Source organism: Paroedura picta, chromosome 7 (assembly GCF_049243985.1).
Source record: "Paroedura picta isolate Pp20150507F chromosome 7, Ppicta_v3.0, whole genome shotgun sequence".
In the NCBI taxonomy this organism is placed as follows: domain Eukaryota; kingdom Metazoa; phylum Chordata; class Lepidosauria; order Squamata; family Gekkonidae; genus Paroedura; species Paroedura picta.
The window spans coordinates 95,329,237-95,347,333 of NC_135375.1; the positions used below are offsets into that span (position 1 = coordinate 95,329,237).

Consider the following 18,097-nt stretch of genomic DNA (forward strand, 5'->3'; position numbering starts at 1 on the left):
CGACTCCTGTTCTAAAAATATAATAAAATCTGTTGCAAAGAAACAGGCATTCAAACAGGTGGTGTATGAGTGAACGAACTGAGGGATGTCCGATAACAGAATTTTAAAAAGAGGAAATAAGGAGGCACATTTATCTCTGCAATAGGGGCTGCATGGGAAAGGGCTGCCATTCACGTTCCTTGTTGATGTCTGAAAATATACCTTGTGCGGTTTTATCTCCACCATTGGCAGTAATTAGGGTTATTTTGAAAAGCAAAAATGAGGACATATTTCCTGGCTGACTACTTTAAACAAGTGATCACAATGACAAATCTCATTTTAAAATTAAGCTGTGATTATAGCTGCTAACTAGGGATATTCCTAACCATCCAACCCTCAAAAAGGGCATTTTTTGTCAGTTTTTTTTAAAAGCCCAGAAGAGGATGGGCACAAAAAGTAGAGGACATGCCCTCTGAAAGGAGGATATGTGGTAACCCTACAGTAACAGAATTAGCTTGTCATTTGTAGCATATATGGCATGGAAGTAGTTTATATGTACTGCTACCAATCCCTTATCCAAGCCTTTCTCAACTTTTTTACCATTGAGAAACCCTGAAACATTCTTCAGGCTTTGAGGAACCCCAGAAGTGGCACAATCATGCATAATATGGCTGGGAAGCATAGCTGAGGACACACTCACCCGGGGCCCGTCCCCCTCCCACCCACTCCCAGCCCATAATTGGCTGTTTTTTGAGGCAGAGTAGGTCGACAGGACCATCCATGGTCATATCATCTGATAAATGTTTAACAATTAAAAAAAAATTAATTAACTCCCACCCATTCAGGAAACCCTTCCAGAGCCGTCAGGAAACCTCAGGGTTTCCCGAATCCCTGCATGAGAAAGCCTACCTTAGCCAACAGTATAGTCTTAAATAGAGTCACACATAAATCTGTTTAAGATTATGAGGATTCATTATGGCTTAGCATCCTTTCAAACGTCTGCTGATTTAAGCATTGACTAGGTGGTGTGTGTGTGGTAGAAGTGGGAAGGCGAGATAGGCTGGCCAACTGTGGGTTAGGAAGTTCCTGGAAATGTGGGTGTGGAGCCTAGGGAGGAGAGGGACCTTAGTGGGGTGTGGGGCATAATGCCGTAGACTCTACCCTTCAAGGCAACAGCTTTCCTCCAGGGAAACTGATCTCTGTTGTCTGGAGATCACTCCATTCATTCATTCGTTCATTCAGTTTGTGTACCACCCTCCCACTATGACAACCATTATTTAACCTATAATTTCTGGACCCTGCATGGGTATTCATGCTGCAGAAGGGAGGGCTGGAAGGAAGAGGGAGTATGTATTCCCTTTAAAAGGGTGAAGGAATTGAGAGCCAGTATGGTGTAGTGGTCAAGAGCAGCGGCTTTTAATCTGGAGAACTAGGTTTGATTCCCCCCTCCTCCACATGCAACCAGCTGGGTGACCTTGGGCCAGTCCTAGTTCTCTTAGAGCTATTTTCACAGAACAGTTCTCTTAGAGCGGTGGTCCCCAACCAGTAGCCGGTTGGTCCCCCCCCCCAGTGAGAAACTTCCCAGGCCACAATCTTGCGGCCTGGCAAATATCTTTTTGTGGGGGGGGGGAGGGAAGCAGGGCCGCCGGCACGGCATGCGCGGCTACCGGATCGCCCTCCCCCCACACACACCAGTCCGCAGCCTTAGAAAGGTTGCAGACCACTGCCTTAGAGTTCTCTCAGCTCCACCAACCTCAAAGAGTGTCTGTTCTGGGGAGAGGAAGGGAAGGCAATTGTAAGCCACTGAGATTCCTTCAGGTAGAAAATAGCAGGGTATAAAAACCAACACTTAATAATAATAATTATTATTATTTATCTATTTTATTTATAACTCACCGCTCTCACCAAGCTGTGTAGGCAGAAGAAGGTAGTTTTCAAGCTGGCGATGGCAAAAACTTTATTCAAACAATATAAGTAAATATAAGCAGAACGAGTTCCTAGGTACAACAGCCTCGTTTTCGTTTTAACTTCATCAGGGAACTGTAACAAAGTAAAAATATATCATGTCCTCATGCAGACCATATATAAGAAATAAAAAAAAATATGTATACATTTTTAATATAAAGTTCCTATCTACCTTTTTCAATATAATGTGGTATTTTTTGAAAGTTGGTTTCTACAAGGATACTAACAAAATTAGTCTTCAGCAAGCAACCTATATACGAAAACAGATATGTACATTTTATTTGAAAACTAGATTTAATGCCCGTTGTACTTGTAAATACAACGGGCTCTCGAAAGGGTGGATGGGAGGAGAGAGTTGTGTGAATGAAGAAGACAGATCTGCAAGGAGGGAGAAAAGAAAGGAAGAATGCAGAGGGGGTGGAAGGCAGGTGTAGGATAAGGAGGTGGGCCAGAGGTGGCTGAGGTAAAGAGTGAATGGAGGTGAAGAAGGTAGCAGCAGATGGAGAGGCATGAGGGCACAAAAGAAAAAGATAAGGGTTTGAGAGGGCTCCTTGCCCCTGCCCAGCCGTGGCCTTCCCCCTGGGGCCCCCCTCCCCCAGCAGTGGCGTGGCCTTCCTGTCGGGCCCAGAAGCACAGCCTCTCCAACCCTCTAGCCATCCACTGTATTTATAAAACAACATATTAATTCATTAGAGACATTATTAAATTGGCAACATCAGTCCTGATACATGTCCTTTATGACTGATTAGGTGCATTTTTTAATTAGTTACGCCAGGAACACTTACCATTTCACTGTGACTCATAGGTACATTTTTTAATAAACTGCACCTGCTCCGATACGGATTCCTCTCAAAGTCTTAAACACTTAACACGGATTATAAACAAAAATCAATTATAAAAACCATGTTAGTTCCAACAAATGATTTAGTCCCTCAGGCTTTAAAGTTTTTAATTTGAAGATCCATTCAGCTTCCTTCTGCAAAAGACGTCTAGTAATAGAACATCTCAGTCCCAGATCCTGTATACATTCAATTGCTAGACATTTCAAATCATCCCATGAATGGTTCATTTCCTCATAATGTTGCATGAGGGGAGCTGTCATGATGCTGTGTTTTTGTCTACCAAGTTGTTAAAATGAGGTATGGATCTTAATTCTGTCAGGTGGATTGATAGCTGGTTGACAGGTCGTACCCAAAGGGTACTTGTTAATGGTTCAGCATCCTGTTGGAGAAGAGTGACAAGTGGAGTTCCCCAGGGATCTGTCCAACATATTTATAAATTGGATGAGGGATTAGAGATGATAGTAGTTTCCCTGCTCTCTATAAGATAGTAGTGATTCTTTAGTGATAGAGCTCATCCTAGCTTTTGCTCTTTTAATCGCCGGGGGTGTGTAGTTTCTCTCAAGGAGAGAGCAAGTTTATGTGCTTCTTTTTCAAGTGCAGGACGAGATGTCCCAGGAGGTCCCTTCCAACTCTGTGATTCTATGATTCTAATCTTGGCAGATGCTCAAGGACACATGTCTTCAAGGGACATGAAGACATGCCCACATAAAATTTAAAACACGGGGATCTGATCAAATAGATAATTTAGGATGTATTACAGTTTATGAATCTACTATTTGTCAACCGGCTGCATGCAAAACCGTGGCCGATCGTCACGCTTTGGGTGCTTAGTTATAGACAGGACCACATTAATGATGTGAACTCTGTTGTGAAATTGTTGAGACTCTTGACCATCTGGCCCGTTGTACCCAGGAAGTTACTCCCACTGCAGTGAGGCCTGGCCTTTTCTTCTTCCTGTTTTTTGTTCTTTGTTCGATGAGTCTTGGCACATTCTAGATTTACATTATTTTCTTGCAGCAGCCATGTAGAAGGAGCTGTGCCAAATTGCTCCAGCTGGACTTTGGGGAGGGAAGGTCCAAAGAGCTCTCCTACTGAGATGGGAGATCCCTTTCTTGAGCAGGCTTTCGGTTGAGGCTGGGCTGCATGCAGGGCTATAAGATCGGGTCCTCCCCTGCTCTCATGGCATCTGGATTCCCCTGTTGACAATGCTGGGAATAGGTGAGTGAGGAATATGGGTCTGTCAGAAACTGTCATGCCTGCCATTTTTGTTTTCAACAGTATATTTTACTGTACTATATTGTAATATTGACAAGGTGGTAATCTTGCCGTCTTATGTTGTGCCACAAGCCGGCTGGTCTGGGAGTTGGCGGTATGAAAATGTGATAATAAATACATAAAAAAATAAAATTCCAGCTTCAATGGAGCCCTGTCAAATATTTATGGTGGTGGACAGAGCCACCAAATTGCAGCCAACTTCAGGTGATCCTGTAAGGCAGGGGTAGTCAACCTGTAGTCCTCCAGATGTTAATGGACTACAATTCCCATGAGTCCCTGACAGCAAATGCTGGCAGGGACTCATGGGAATTGTAGTCCATTAACATCTGGAGGGCCACAGGTTGACTACTTCTGCTGTAAGGTTTCCAGGGCAAGAGATCATCAGGAGTGGTTAGCCATTGCCTGCCTCTGCACAGCAGGTGTGGGCTTTCTTGGTGATCTCACATCCAAGTACTGACCCCAAAAGACCTTGTTTAGCTTACAAAATCCGACAAGATCAGGCTAATTGGAACCATCCAGTTCAGGGCTGTCAAAAATAGGGTGCATATAAACACTGTGTTCTCCAGTAACACCATTTTGAGAACAAGAGTTGGTTCTTATATGCCGCTTCTGTCTACCAGAAGGAGTCTCAAAGCGGCTTACAATCTCCTTCCCATTCCTCTCCCCACAACAGACCCTCTGTGAGGTAGGTGGGGCTGGGAGAGCTCTTACAGGAATGTTCAATCAGAACAGCACTATCATGGCTGGGACAAGCCCAAGGTCATCCAGCAGGCTGCATGTGGAGGAAGAGCGGGGAATCAAACCCGGCTCACCAGATTAGAAGCCACCGCTCTTAACCACTACACTTTGCTGGCTTCTAGCTGCTACGTTAGCCATGTCTCAAACCCAGTTTCCAAAACTAGATAGCCAGGCAAGCACAGTGTAGATTAGAAGGTATGAGAGTTTTGCTTTCAGGTTGAGTGGAGTGTAACCTTGACACAATGGAGGTGAGGTCTGTTCGTACCACAAAACAGCGTTAAATACTAGAAAATGTTTTTGATTTTAGCCCTGCCGAAGTGGAATCCACCTTGTTAAGTGGAAGAAGGAAAAAGGAGTAAAGGGTAATAATAGATGTGTATGAGCGGGTTCAACACAGTTGAGCTTGGTTTCCATTGAGAACAGGGTTTGAGGGTTTGTGAAAAAAAGCAGTTGTTGATTGTCTTGACCCTAGCCAATAGATCCTTGTAACAGACAAAGGCATGACTACTACTTTCTTTCTGAGGGTAGGAATTGGATTTTACAACCAGTTTAATCAGAGGCTATGGTAGGAAAGAGGGGGGAAAGCATCCGTTTATGCAGCAGGCAGATATTTGTGGTCCTATCAAATCACTGCTGCTACTGCTAACATGTTTTGCTGATCTTTACCCTGCAGAAGTGTTGAGTTCCACTGCACACTGGTCCAATCCTTTTCCCAGCCAAAACATTATTTTGAGTGAAGGTGAGGAAGGTGGCCCTAATGAAGAAAACTGGATGGGCATTATACTCACTTCCACAAGTTAAACAAAAAAAAAAGTGAGCTTGAAGAGGAAATTTATTTATTTGTTTGTTTGTTTATTTAGATTTGTATACCACCCCTACGGCTCTGGGTGGTTTACAGAAAACATTTCAGAACATTTACATGGAACAGTATCAGTACCAATATAACGACAATAACATACCAACTAGAACTAGAACAGTATTTCAACAACAGTAACTTTGACACGCCCTTGTTAGGTCCGACCTCTCAGTGTGGGGTGGGGGGGACCTGTAGATGTTATGGGTCAGTCGGCCCCAAGCAAATGCCGGGTGGAAGAGCTCCTTTTTGCAGGCCCTGCGGAATTGTGGAAGTTCCGGCAGGGCCATGATCTCTTTGGGGAGCTCACTCCACCAGTTTAAATAACACACTTCCTATCTTTTTCGCTGTTGTTGCTAATGTCAAAACACAGGTGTTCCCCTAAAAGCCAGGTGGGAACAGAGATTGTCATCTGCCTTTGCATTTTTTAACTACAGGGCAATCAAACAGTCGTCTTCCCTGTTAAACTGGGACTGAGTTATCCTTTGAGATCTGAGGAGCCGAATGATAAAGCCTGACACACCTTTAATCTGGGCTTGCCAGTTTTTAAAAGGATTAGAAATAAGTCCAACCCATCCATGGTGCTTAACGTTTAAAGCAGGAGGTGCCACAGCATGAATGTGTGTGAATTGTTCCCTGCCCAGTTCCATAAGCAGATGCATAAACGCTCTCTCTTTGAGAATGGCACTGGCAGAAGCAAAGTAGTATTTTGGAGCTTTCAAGGTGCAAACCATCCATGCATATCACTGCCTCTCCCTCAGCAATAATGGCTGAATCTTTCTACTGAGGGAAAACCCACAGGGCTATTTTCTCAACTTGAGGCTTCAGGGAGGGGTGCAGTGGTTAAGAGAGGCAGACTCTAATAAAGAGAACGGGGTTTGATCCTCCACTCCTCCAAATGAAGCTTGCTGGGTGACCTGGGGCCAATCACAGTTTTGTCCAAACTCTTTCAGCCCCACCTAACCCGCAAGGAGGCTGTTGTGGGGAGAGGAGGGGAAGGAGATTGGAAGCTGCTCTGAAACTCCTTCTGGTAGAGAAAAGCAACGTATAAATACCTACTGTCTATGTTTGCTCCCAAGAGCCTCTTGTGGCGCAGAGTAGTAAGGCAGCAGACATGCAGTCTGAAAGCTCTGCCCATGAGGCTGGGGGTTCAATCCCAGCAGCCAGCTCAAGGTTGACTCAGCCTTCCATCCTTCCGAGGTCGGTAAAATGAGTACCCAGCTTGCTGGGGGGTAAACGGTAATGACTGGGGAAGGCACTGGCATGGCCACCCCGTATTGAGTCTGCCATGAAAACGCTGAGGGCGTCACCCCAAGGGTCAGACATGACCCGGTGCTTGCACAGGGGATACCTTTACCTTTACCTTTACCTTTATGTTTGCTCCCGCTAGGGAAACTTAAATGAAGCCATTGGTTTCACATTCCCCAAGTGAGGAAAATAGAGCAGGCTTAAGCTTCGTCCTCCTATGTGCCTGGAAATTAAGTTCCACGGAATTCCGTCAGTCCACATCCTTCCAGCAGCTGCATGGGGAACGCATAGACTTCGTAATGTGTAAATTGGTCTCTACCAGTGTCACATCTGTTTTGTGTTGGCCTGTGGGCCTGGGGCCAGTATAAAGCTGTACAAGTGTTACTTGCCTGCCCTGCTGTCCTCATTACAACTCTGTGTGGAGAACATCCCATAATGCCGTGTTATTTTTATTAACTCACTATGATGTACAATTTGCAGTTCTTAGATTCAGGTGGGTAACCAAAACAACAGAACAAAAGTTTGAGTCCGGTGGCAGTTCTAAGAACCACAAAGTTTAATTTGGAGTATAAGCTATGAGGAAAGGCTGATGAGGGGCTTGGGAATGTTTAGCCTGGAAAAGAGGAGGTTGGAAATTGGAAGTGATTGCTCTCTTGAAGTATTTGAAAGCTTGAAAGGAGGGCAGGGAAAGTTTCCTGTTGGCAGCAGAGAATAGGACCCACAGTAAAGAGCTTAAAACTATGTGGAGAACAATATGAGCTAGATATTGGGGGGGGGGGGGACATTTCACAGTCAGAGTAGTTCAGCAGTGGAACGGGCTACCTTCTGCTTATTCCTTTTCATGGGAGATATTGGGGAATGAACCTGGGACCTTTTGCGGGTGACACAGATGGTCTTCCTCTGGGCTGTGGTTCCACCTATAATCCAGAGGAAGGCAAGGGACGGCAGTAGTTAAATCCCCTTTAAAGAGGTGTTGAGAGCAGAGGAAGAGTGTCTTAACTGCTGGAGTTAATTATTTGTGAACTTTACTGCCTAGGTTAACATGATATTGAGCCATATTGAGGTGGTTCCTTGCCTCCATTGGCGCAAATGGACAAGCGTCAGGAGCGGTTTCCATGGTGACGATATGTTGGTGTGACTGTGACCTCAGACTTTGCTTCTGAAATGTTCTGTGAGCCTTCTGATCATCCTCTGGAAATTTGCTCAGCATGGACAGGAGAGGTATTTGATGGGTTTAGGAAGCTAGGAGTAAATGTAAAACTGCAGATTTTTCAAAGACACATTTTCTTATGGGGAAAGCCTCCTCAAGAAGAAGATGAAGAAGACGAAGACGACAACATACTCTGTGAGAACAGTACTATCAGGGCTGAAGGTGACTCAGCTAGCTGCATGTGGAGGAGCAGGGAATCAACCCCTGCATGCCAGATTAGAAGCTACCATTCTTAAGCACTAAATAATGCTGGCTCTCATTTTCTCTGTTATTAATCGTTGTACCCCACATTGGGGTGTGGTTGACAACAACAACAAAAATGTATAACTCGCCTTTTGCTGAAGTCTCAGGGTAGGTAACAACATACATAACGAACAATAAAGTAACACAATATAATCATTTAGCATAATCTCTACCCTCATTTTAAGAATGTTTGCATTGCAGGTTTAGCAGTTAGTTCATGTGATGCAAAAGTAAATGACCATTTTTATGTGGATTTAAAAGCAGCATGCTGCCCTACTAGCCCTGTCCACAGGATCAGGGAGAGCTGGGAGGAGGTAATAGAGGTGAAGTTCTGTCAAAAAGTGGATAAGGAGCCATCCCCCCCCCCCATCATCCTCCACCCAAGAAGTCTGCGGGTTCCGTCGGGTGGGGGGAGAGAGTATGGTGGGCTTCTCACTGCCTGGGCAAGTCCAGGAGGCCAGGGCAGGTGTTGGAGCATGGATGGAGCGCATACTCAGCTTCCCACTAGCTTCCCAAGAAGTGAGGAGAGCAGTAGGCTCTGCAGGGTGGGCAAAAGGGGCTCCCGGGTTCCCACCACCTGCTGCTGAAATGAAGAGAGCCATAGGCACAGTGCAGCCTCCCACAGCATCCCAATCAGGCTTCAGTCCCTCCCCCAGCAGACCGCCCAGCCATCGCCACAGACAGCGCAAACCAGGAGCGGGGTGAGGGTAGTGGAGGTGGCACAGAGCACAGGCTGCCAGCCTGCGATCCCACTGCTGGGAGCCGGAGCAGGCTGAGACTAGTGTGGCCGATGGGGGGCAGCTGGGCCATGAGCAGATTTCGCATTGAAACCCTCCACACAGTAACTCTAGGGGAGTATGGGAAGTCCGGGCAGGGGCTGCAGCCATGGGTGTGTCAAGGGGGCAGACAGAAGTGGCCTGATGGGCTGTCCAGCCCCTGGTAGCAGAAAGGGTGCTGGTGGCTGTGGTGCGGCCTCAGCAGAGAAGGCAGGCGGCCTTTCAAGGCCTCAGCAGCGGCGAGGAGGTGGGCATGGCCTCAGCGTCATGCCAGACCTCTGATTGGTCCTCGGGGGGGGAGGGCTTTCCCCCCAAAGGCAAATCAGAAGGCCAGCACATTGTCAGAAGTACTCTGTACAATTTATTATAGATGATGATGATGACGGTGGTGGTGGTGGTGATTTTTCACACAGAGGCCCAAGAGGCCCAGCCACCAATCTCTGTGGATTTAGGACATGGCTTTGAATGTTCTCCAGATTCCTCTGCAAACATACCATAGGTTCCTCACAGGGTAGTTTGTGCAGAAAGGGTTCTCAGTGAAAATGCTGATTTATTCATCTAACACAAATTGTTGGCACGTGGAAGAGTTTTGGAGAGGATTTAAAAAATTACTGTTGTCCTAATGAAGAAAGCAGGGGGAAAATACAAGATGTAGGAAATGTATTTAAGAAATATATCTGTGCCAAAACGAAGAAGCTCTATTTATGTATCATGGCTCTAATATTTGTGCTTTTCTTGGGACCAGATTAGATAGTAGGGAATTCTGGGGTTCCTTAACTGATATGAACCCTTTGGAGCAGTGGTCCCCAACCCCCGGTCCGGGGACCGGTCCCGGTCCGTGGGCCAGTCGGTACCAGACCGCGGCTCCTCCTCATCCTGCTCTCCGGCTGCAGCCTTAAGGGCTGCCCTGCCACTCTGCCGCCGGCTCACCTTTGGTGCTCTCCAGTGGCCGCCATGGCTGGGTCTCTCCCTCGGCGTGGTACTGCACAGCTGCTGCTGGCAGCGCCCCCCAGCGGGCAGCGGGAAGTCAGTGGCGCTGGCAGAAAAGCAAGCAGAGCAGGGGCTCAGGCGGCAGCAACGTCCCTCGGCAAAAGACTACCCCCCCCCGGGCCTCGGTAAAATTGTCTAGCATTGACCGGTCCCCGGTGATAAAAAGGTTGGGGACCATTGCTTTGGAGTATGGAAAAATCTAAAAATGAGTAAATAAAAAATGAAATATATTCCTTAAAAAGGTAATGTGGGGGCCTGAGGGTTTGTTTGTGTAGGTATGTTTGACTAAAGATGGGCACAGATAGGCTTACAAAATAAAGTTTGCCATCAGTTCATGGTTTGACCAGCTCATGGTTTGAGAACCCATGTTCATGAACTTCCACGATTTTTGATGCAGATTGTGAATGTTTGTGAAGAGCAGAAAGCAGGGGTTTAAATAGCTCAGAGCCATTTAAACCCCTGCTTTCTGCTCTTCACAAAAAGCTGAACAGCCAGAGCTCCTCTTCACTCAGCTGTTTGGTTTTAATGGCACTGTTTTATGTTTCTTGTGAAAAGCCACGAAGAGTAGAAAGTCAGCCATTCGACCCCCAGTTTTCTCAAGCAGATTCTCCGTTCCAGAGGCTCCCTTGCTCATATTTCTACTTACCTCAGCAGATGTGGCATGGAGCCATGCATTTTGCAACATGTTTTGTTTAGCCTTTAGAAGTGCAGGACAGTAAAATATTTTATAGCATGTTAATTGTCTCTGCAATGTTGACTTTAAAAGAGAGAGATTGCTAGAACAGTAAACTGGATTACAGGGTGAGTTGCCCATCCCTCCCCCAAATAGAAATGGACTTTCCCAGTTTCCTTCCTGGTTGAATTAGCTTTGTTCACCTCCTTTTATCTCTTAAAATAAACTTAATTAATTGCTATGACCTTTTAACTGGGAATGGATGTAAGAAAACACTGTGCCGAATACATTATACCAGAATTTGAGGGCGACCAATGACGTTAATGGGTATTAGGTTCTGAACAGATAACAGGGAGTACTTCTGTCAGTCAGCAATTAGCTTATAGGATCCACTGCCCCTGGATGTAGTGATGGCTGCTAGAAGGCTTTAAAGGCAATTAGAGAAATTTATGAAAGACAAGTCCATCAGTGGCCACTTGCTATGATGAGGGAACAAAACCTCCATGTTCAGAGGCAGTATAACTTTAATGCCAGAGGCTGGAGGACAATGACAGAGGCAAACTTTGACCATCGTGCTCGTGAGCCTTCCAGCGGCATATGGTTAGCCACTGTGGTCATTTCCCCGAATCTGCTGTCTCTCCAACTGACAGGGGTTTCAAGCAAATGATGTTTTCTCCCTGGGATAGCAGGCAGAAGGAGGTCTGGCTAGCATTTCACATAGAATAAACAATAATGACCAAAGATTAACCATAACGCCCAGAGGGTCATATTAACCAGTTTGCTGGAGTTGAAGATGACCAACCTCCAGGTAGGAACTGGTGATCTCCCAAAATTACAACTGATCTCCAGACTATATTGAATTGCTCCATATTAAATTTGTTCGTTCATTCATTCATTCATTACGTTTATTTAACTTACCCTGGAGAAAACAGCTGCTTTGGAAGATAAATTGCATTGCATTATACCCTAACAAGGTCTCTCCCCTCCCTAAATCCCACTCTTCCAGGCTCCATCCTCAAATCTCCAGGGAATCCGAACCCAGAGTTGGCAACCCTAGCTGTGAGAGCCCCAAATGTTGGGGAGACTAGTATGCATGTTAGTTTTCAAAACTGTATGATGGTCATGTGTGTTACGCATTTGAGGGGTCCCCCCCATGGTAGACTATTGAAAACTTAATCCGTACCTGTTCATTGTTGAAACATATTTGTCAGCAAAAGATCATATACATATGGGGAAATATTGGGAAACTATTGGTATGGTGTCCTCTTTTTCTGGTATTGGCTAATGGTAGCGCATTTGATGTTGCAGATTAGATAGCCTTTTAATGCACTTACTGTTTATATCAGTGATTGATGGCTGTGATTCCTAATATGGTTGTGAGAGTTCTGTGTTACACTTGGTAAAGGAGAAATCATATTGTCTGAGCACAGAGTTCTTGTTGACTTGTAGGAATCATTAACCACACTGCAAGCTTTGTGCTAGTTCAGCCAGCAAAACCAGTCAGGTAATTGATCTGTAGGTGGAAGAAGCCTGTGAAGATCTTATTTGCATCCTGATTCCACCCCTGGACACCCAAATTACCAGTCTAGCCCTGATTCTGAATGTGGCCCCACCCAGGGTGCCAGTTTTATTTTTGCACAATTGTGCTCCAACTTGTACAGGCATTGTCAGCCTACATATATTTGGAACATTTATATACCGTCTTGTGAGAACTTGCTTGAGGGGGAATACAAAATAAAATAGGATACCAATCATACGCCATTGAAAGCCACAGCATAAAACATTCAGCATCTTAGGAAAAAATATATCATAAAACATTGCTTTGGCTAAAAGCAGTAAAACTAAAAAGCAGTAAAAAAAATACTGATAATAATACTAAAAAGATCAATCCTCCCCCCCCCTCCCCAGTTAAAAGCTCTGGTACAAAGAAGAAGAGTTGGTTCTTATATGCCGCTTTTCTCTACCCGGAGGAGGCTCAAAGCGGCTTACGTTCACCTTCCTTTCCTCTCCCCACAACAGACATCCTGTTAGGGAGGTGAGGCTGAGAGAGCCCTGATATTACTGCTTAGTCAGAGCATCTTTATCAGTGCTGTGGTGAGACCAAGGTTACCCAGCTGGCTTCTATTTATGTGTGGGAGCGGGGAATCAAACCCAGCTCGCCAGATTAGAAGTCCGCACTCCTAACCACTACACCAAGCTGGCTCTCAGGAGATGGTATGGAAATTAGGTGGGAGGGGAGATGCCAAAGAAAGTTATGGTGAATGGGGCTAGAAGCCAGAACTAAATATTGATTGTTCAGAGCTTGGGTACGAGTTTGCTATACCTCCCACACAAGCACAGATGAGAATTTGCTATTCCTCTGTCTTTTCAGTTTTCCCTGGGATGTGTCCACCTACTCTGGAGAGATGGTTTTGTAACCCTGCATTCTGAACTCAGTGGTGCTTTTCCTAAAGTGCTTGTTCCTTATGATGAAAGATGTGTGCAGATATGCTTCACCTGCAGAGAGTTGGACATTTTCTGTAGGCAAATTAATAACGCCTCCAAAAGGAGAGTCCATTCTGCAAGAATAATGGGATGTGTGTTGTTTCTTAGTTAAAAGGATAATGCAGTTATAAATCTATTCAATATCTATGTCCTGGTCATTTTTTCATGGGACTTTTATCCATGTCTGTATTTGGGGACTAATGTTAGAGCTTTTTCGTACATTACAGCAGAGGTACTAGAATAGAAGCGCAAATTTTATTTATTTCATTTATATCCCACCTTCCTCCTCAGTGGGGGATACAGAGCAGTTTATATAATTCTCTTCTCCTCATAACAAGAAGAAGAAGAAGAGTTGGTTCTTATATGCCGCTTTTCCCTACCCAAAGGAGGCTCAAAGCGGCTTATAGTCGCCTTCCCATTCCTCTCCCCACAACAGACACCCTGTGGGGTGGGTGAGGCTGAGAGAGCCCTGATATCACTACTTGGTCAGAACAGTTTTATCAGTGCCGTGGTGAGCCCAATGTCACCCAACTGGTTGCATGTGGGGGAGCGCAGAATCGAACCTGGCATGCCAGATTAGAAGTCTGCACTCCTAACCACTACACCAAGCTGGCTCTCTACAACAAACCTGTGAGGCCTGCCCACAGCAGAGACTCCTACAGAAATGCAACATTCATTTTGTTTTGAGGGCTTGGTCATTCTACTGTTGGAATAATGATCCAATTGCAATTATGTGCCCTTAGTGGAAGCCCTGGCAAGCCAATCCCATTAGATCTCAGAAGCTAAGCAGAGCGGACCCTGGCTAGTATTTGGATGGGAGACCTCCCTTTGGTAGAGTAGGGTAGGGTGGGGTGGTAGTTCCTCCAAGGAACACTAGGGGTCATGATGCAGAGGCAGAAAATGCCAAACCACCTCCCAAAGTCCCTCGCTTGGCTGCCAGTCTATCCTCTCATCTCCTGGCCACGCTACCCACATGCCACACGATAAATAAATAAATCGTGGAAGATGTTTGGAAGGACGCCAGACTAGAACAATGAATTATGCAGACTCAGTATGCAGAGTCAGACTTTGTGAATGGGTTCTTAGAGAACAGAGGAACTTTTTCATGTAATGTACTTATTTCTGGTCTCACGCTAATGTGTATGTTCTCACAGCATACAGGTCTTACCCTAAGACAAGGTTGATAGCCGGATTTAGCTATGCTTGCTCATCACACCTTTGTCACAGTCAAATGTCAGTATACTTTATCCTAATCTTCTTCTAAGATAGCCGTTCTCAACTTTTTAATCATTGACAAATCCCTGAAGCATTCTTCAGGCTCCGAGAAACCCCAGAAGTGGCACAGTGGTACAGAATATGATCATATCATCCAATAAATGTTTTAACAAGTTTTTAAAATATATTAAAATTAAGTAACTCCCACCCAATTAGGAAACCCTTTCAAGCCGTCAAGAAACCCCAGGTTTCACAGAACCCTGGTTGAGAAAGCCTACTCTACGGAGCTCAGAATGAAGCCTCCTTATATTTATTTATTTACAAAATTTACATTGGGGCTATATAAATGACAAGGGGAAGTCCCGTTAAAAAGATTTTTTTTAAAGGTTGCAGAGTTTGGCCCCTCTTGGGTTAAATTCTGATCTGGGACCTCTAACTTTGTTCAGCTCAAATTCTCCACTAATAAAATCATTTAATTGCTGTGGGCTAGTCCAGCTCTAGGTGGAGTCTCTGGTCAGTATTTGCTCTGTATAGCTATATATTTACATTGTTTTGCTTCATTTCCAATGTATAGTTTATTCATCATCTTCTGTTTCTTGTCTAATAGGTGTCCCTTTCTGAACTTGATCCTGTTTTTTAAATTAATAATACTTTGAATGGTTTAGAATTTTATTATGGGGCCCATAGCTTATTTGGATTTAATGCAAAATGATGGGGTTTTTTATCCCGTGCTGCGTAGGGCCTTTGTATGTTAATAAGCATGTCACCTATCCCCTGGCATTCTTTTTGTTTTTGGTTTCCTGGCATGTTGTTGAGCGTAGCCCAGTTTTCCAGACATGTTTGAAGGATACTTCTGACCTTGCTTATCTTATCCTTGCAATCTTGACATGAGTTAGGATAGGCCAGGTGAGTGACAGGCCCAAGGTCGCTCAAGGAAAGAGCAGCAATTTGAACCTAGGTCTCCTAGGGTCATTTATAAGATAGTTACCTTTATGGACCTTTGATACTAATAGGCCCAAATTATATGGCATAAAATATAAAGTATGAGGTATATAAAATATAAGCATTAGGTAGTGGGTTGAAGACTTTGTTTGTATCCCTGAAAAAAACCAATTCAGAAATAAGTTTACTGAGGAAGTAAAATACGAAAATGAGGTTTTATACCTAGGAACCCGTTCTGAATAAAGCTTTTTGCCATCAGTAGCTTGGAAATTTCTTTCTGTTTATTCATCTTCGGCTGACGGGTCATTTCTGTATGAGTTAGGATAGGCCAGGTGAGTGACAGGCCCAAGGTCGCTCAAGGAAAGAGCAGCAATTTGAACCTAGATCTCCCAGATCCTAGTCCGACACATTCACTGCGACCAGCATGCGGGTGGGAGAACAACATCAAATCCTTCCCTGGCTGTCATTCGTCTTCATGGAGGGCTTAGTTTCCTAGCTTAACTAGCTTCTGATGTTGAAGTTCAGCAGTGGAGAATAACTCCAGCGGAAGGTGAACTGGAAAAACATTATGGGGTGGATACGGTGGTTAATACCTCATTCTTTAATTGTGCTCCTTTTATAAAAACAGACATATACACTTTCACTTCCTATGCGATTGGGGGAAATTGTGTTTAAGCCCTCAAACATGTGTGCCTCTGTCGTGTCCAGTTTGGCCAGACTACCTTGGGTAGTCACTGCCTCTCAGCCTAACTTGCTGCACAATGTGGTTTCTGTGACAACGAAACGGAGGAGTAGAGAACCATGTTGTAATGCCCTGTTTACAGACACAGCAGGAAGACAGCCTAGCCATCAAAGTTTGTCAGGATGCCAGTCCAAAGTCCAAATACCGGTTCAACCATGCCCACGGCTACAAGTCCATGGCGAAATCCAAGAGAAGAGCTCTGGAATGCAGACCGGAGTCTAATCAGTCCAGAATACAGGCCATATGGCCAGAGACTTAACAGACACATTGCTTCCATGCTGCCAGTCCCTTCTACCCAAAACAGTCTCAAAGTGGCTTAGAATCACTTTCCCTATCACAGACACCCTGTGGGGTAGGTGGAACTGAGAGAGCTCTGAGAGAACTGTGACTGTCCCAAGGTCACCCTGTGTCTCAAAGCAGCTTACAATCTTCTTCCTTTCCCCTCCTCAAAACAGGACAGTAAGGCTGCATGTGGAGGGGAAGTGGGGAATCAGTCCCAGTTATCCAGATTAGAGGCAGCTGCTCAGAACCATTATCCCACATGGCTTATCCAGCACTTAGGGTGAGATCCTAAGAAGATCCTTACAATACCCTTCATAAAGGGATCCTGAAAGAAGTTTGTGGCTCCTGCCATTGCCCTGAGGAGACTCTTCACGAATTGTGGGTTTCTTAACAGGGCATCAAGAATCCCGTACAGTTGGTAATATATTGTGTGTTCTGTGCTCTTCCTGCAGTTGGCCCGTTGCGGGTGGAATTCTCTCGGACTGTGGAAATGAAGAAGGTGGAGGAGGAAAACTCAAACGTGAGGCCAGGAGGCCGCTACACCCCAAAGGACTGCGCAGCTCTGCAGAAAGTAGCCATTATTATCCCGTTCAGAAACCGGGATGAACACTTGAAATACTGGCTGTACTATTTGCATCCAATCCTTCAAAGGCAGCAGCTTGATTATGGTATATATGTCATTAACCAGGTAAGAGATGGGTAGAGTCTCTGTTGTTTCCTGATTAATAGTAGGGGTTTGTGCATGCTTCCGGTCACAAAAATGATAAGCTTTGTTTAATTATTTTCATTTCCGGGGGGGGGGGTGCAAGATTTATGAAGCAACTAACCATTTGCACTAACATTGTAATAACAAATGTATTAATTACAACATTGAGCAAAGATCCATAAACCGACTAAAAGCTAGATGAAATCCAGCTGGTCTCTTCCTCCAGCGATCCAGATGTCATTCTAAAGTAGTTACTGGCCTTCTGGAACTCAGCCGTGAGCTGGCCTTGCAAGATGTTCCTCAGCAGAGTTCTAGGTGGGCCATGGATCTAGTCGTCCCCATCCAAACCTTTGATAACAGGCATTTCATATGATGGACCATACATGGAAGAGGGCCTCATCTGGCTTTTTGTCAGATTTTTGTTTTAACTTGGTAGGCTTTTTAAAAAATTTCAATTGGATGAGCTGTCCTTGTCACTTGTCAACTTACATTACCCCAAAGGAAATGACAGTCTCTTCCCACACCCACCCCCACACATTTTAACACAAAACTGGAACTGGTAGCTCTCCAGAAGTGTAAGTGTGACATACTCCATATACCTTTGCACAAGCATACATATTTACACGAGTTACATAGACAAATCTTGCGAGGGGAACAAAAAGTCAATCTCGTTTCTCACCAGTTTGGACTATCACATAAAACCCTGACTGAAAGAGGAAAACTATTGAATTGGGCATACAGAGTTTAGGAAATGCAATCGTCAGATGATTATGTGGCTTGGTGCCAGCAAATATTGTGAAAGAGGGTATTTTTCTTTCTCGTCATGGCCTGAGTTTATGCAATACATTTAACCTCAATTCTGCCTTCAGTTAACAGTAATCATGACTAATATGTTCAAGTGAGAGATTAGCACATCTTCTTATGCCTGTGATGT

At 44.8% G+C, this 18,097-nt stretch overlaps 1 protein-coding gene across 2 annotated transcripts in view; it reads left to right on the plus strand.

Annotated features, from left to right (window-relative positions):
* B4GALT1 (beta-1,4-galactosyltransferase 1) overlaps positions 1–18,097 on the plus strand; it is a 54,966-nt gene that overhangs the window by 11,749 nt on the left and 25,120 nt on the right. For both annotated transcript variants that reach the window (XM_077345469.1, XM_077345470.1), the window contains exon 2: positions 16,910–17,145. In XM_077345469.1, coding sequence (XP_077201584.1) covers positions 16,910–17,145 — 236 coding nt within the window. The remainder of the gene's footprint in view (positions 1–16,909; positions 17,146–18,097) is intronic.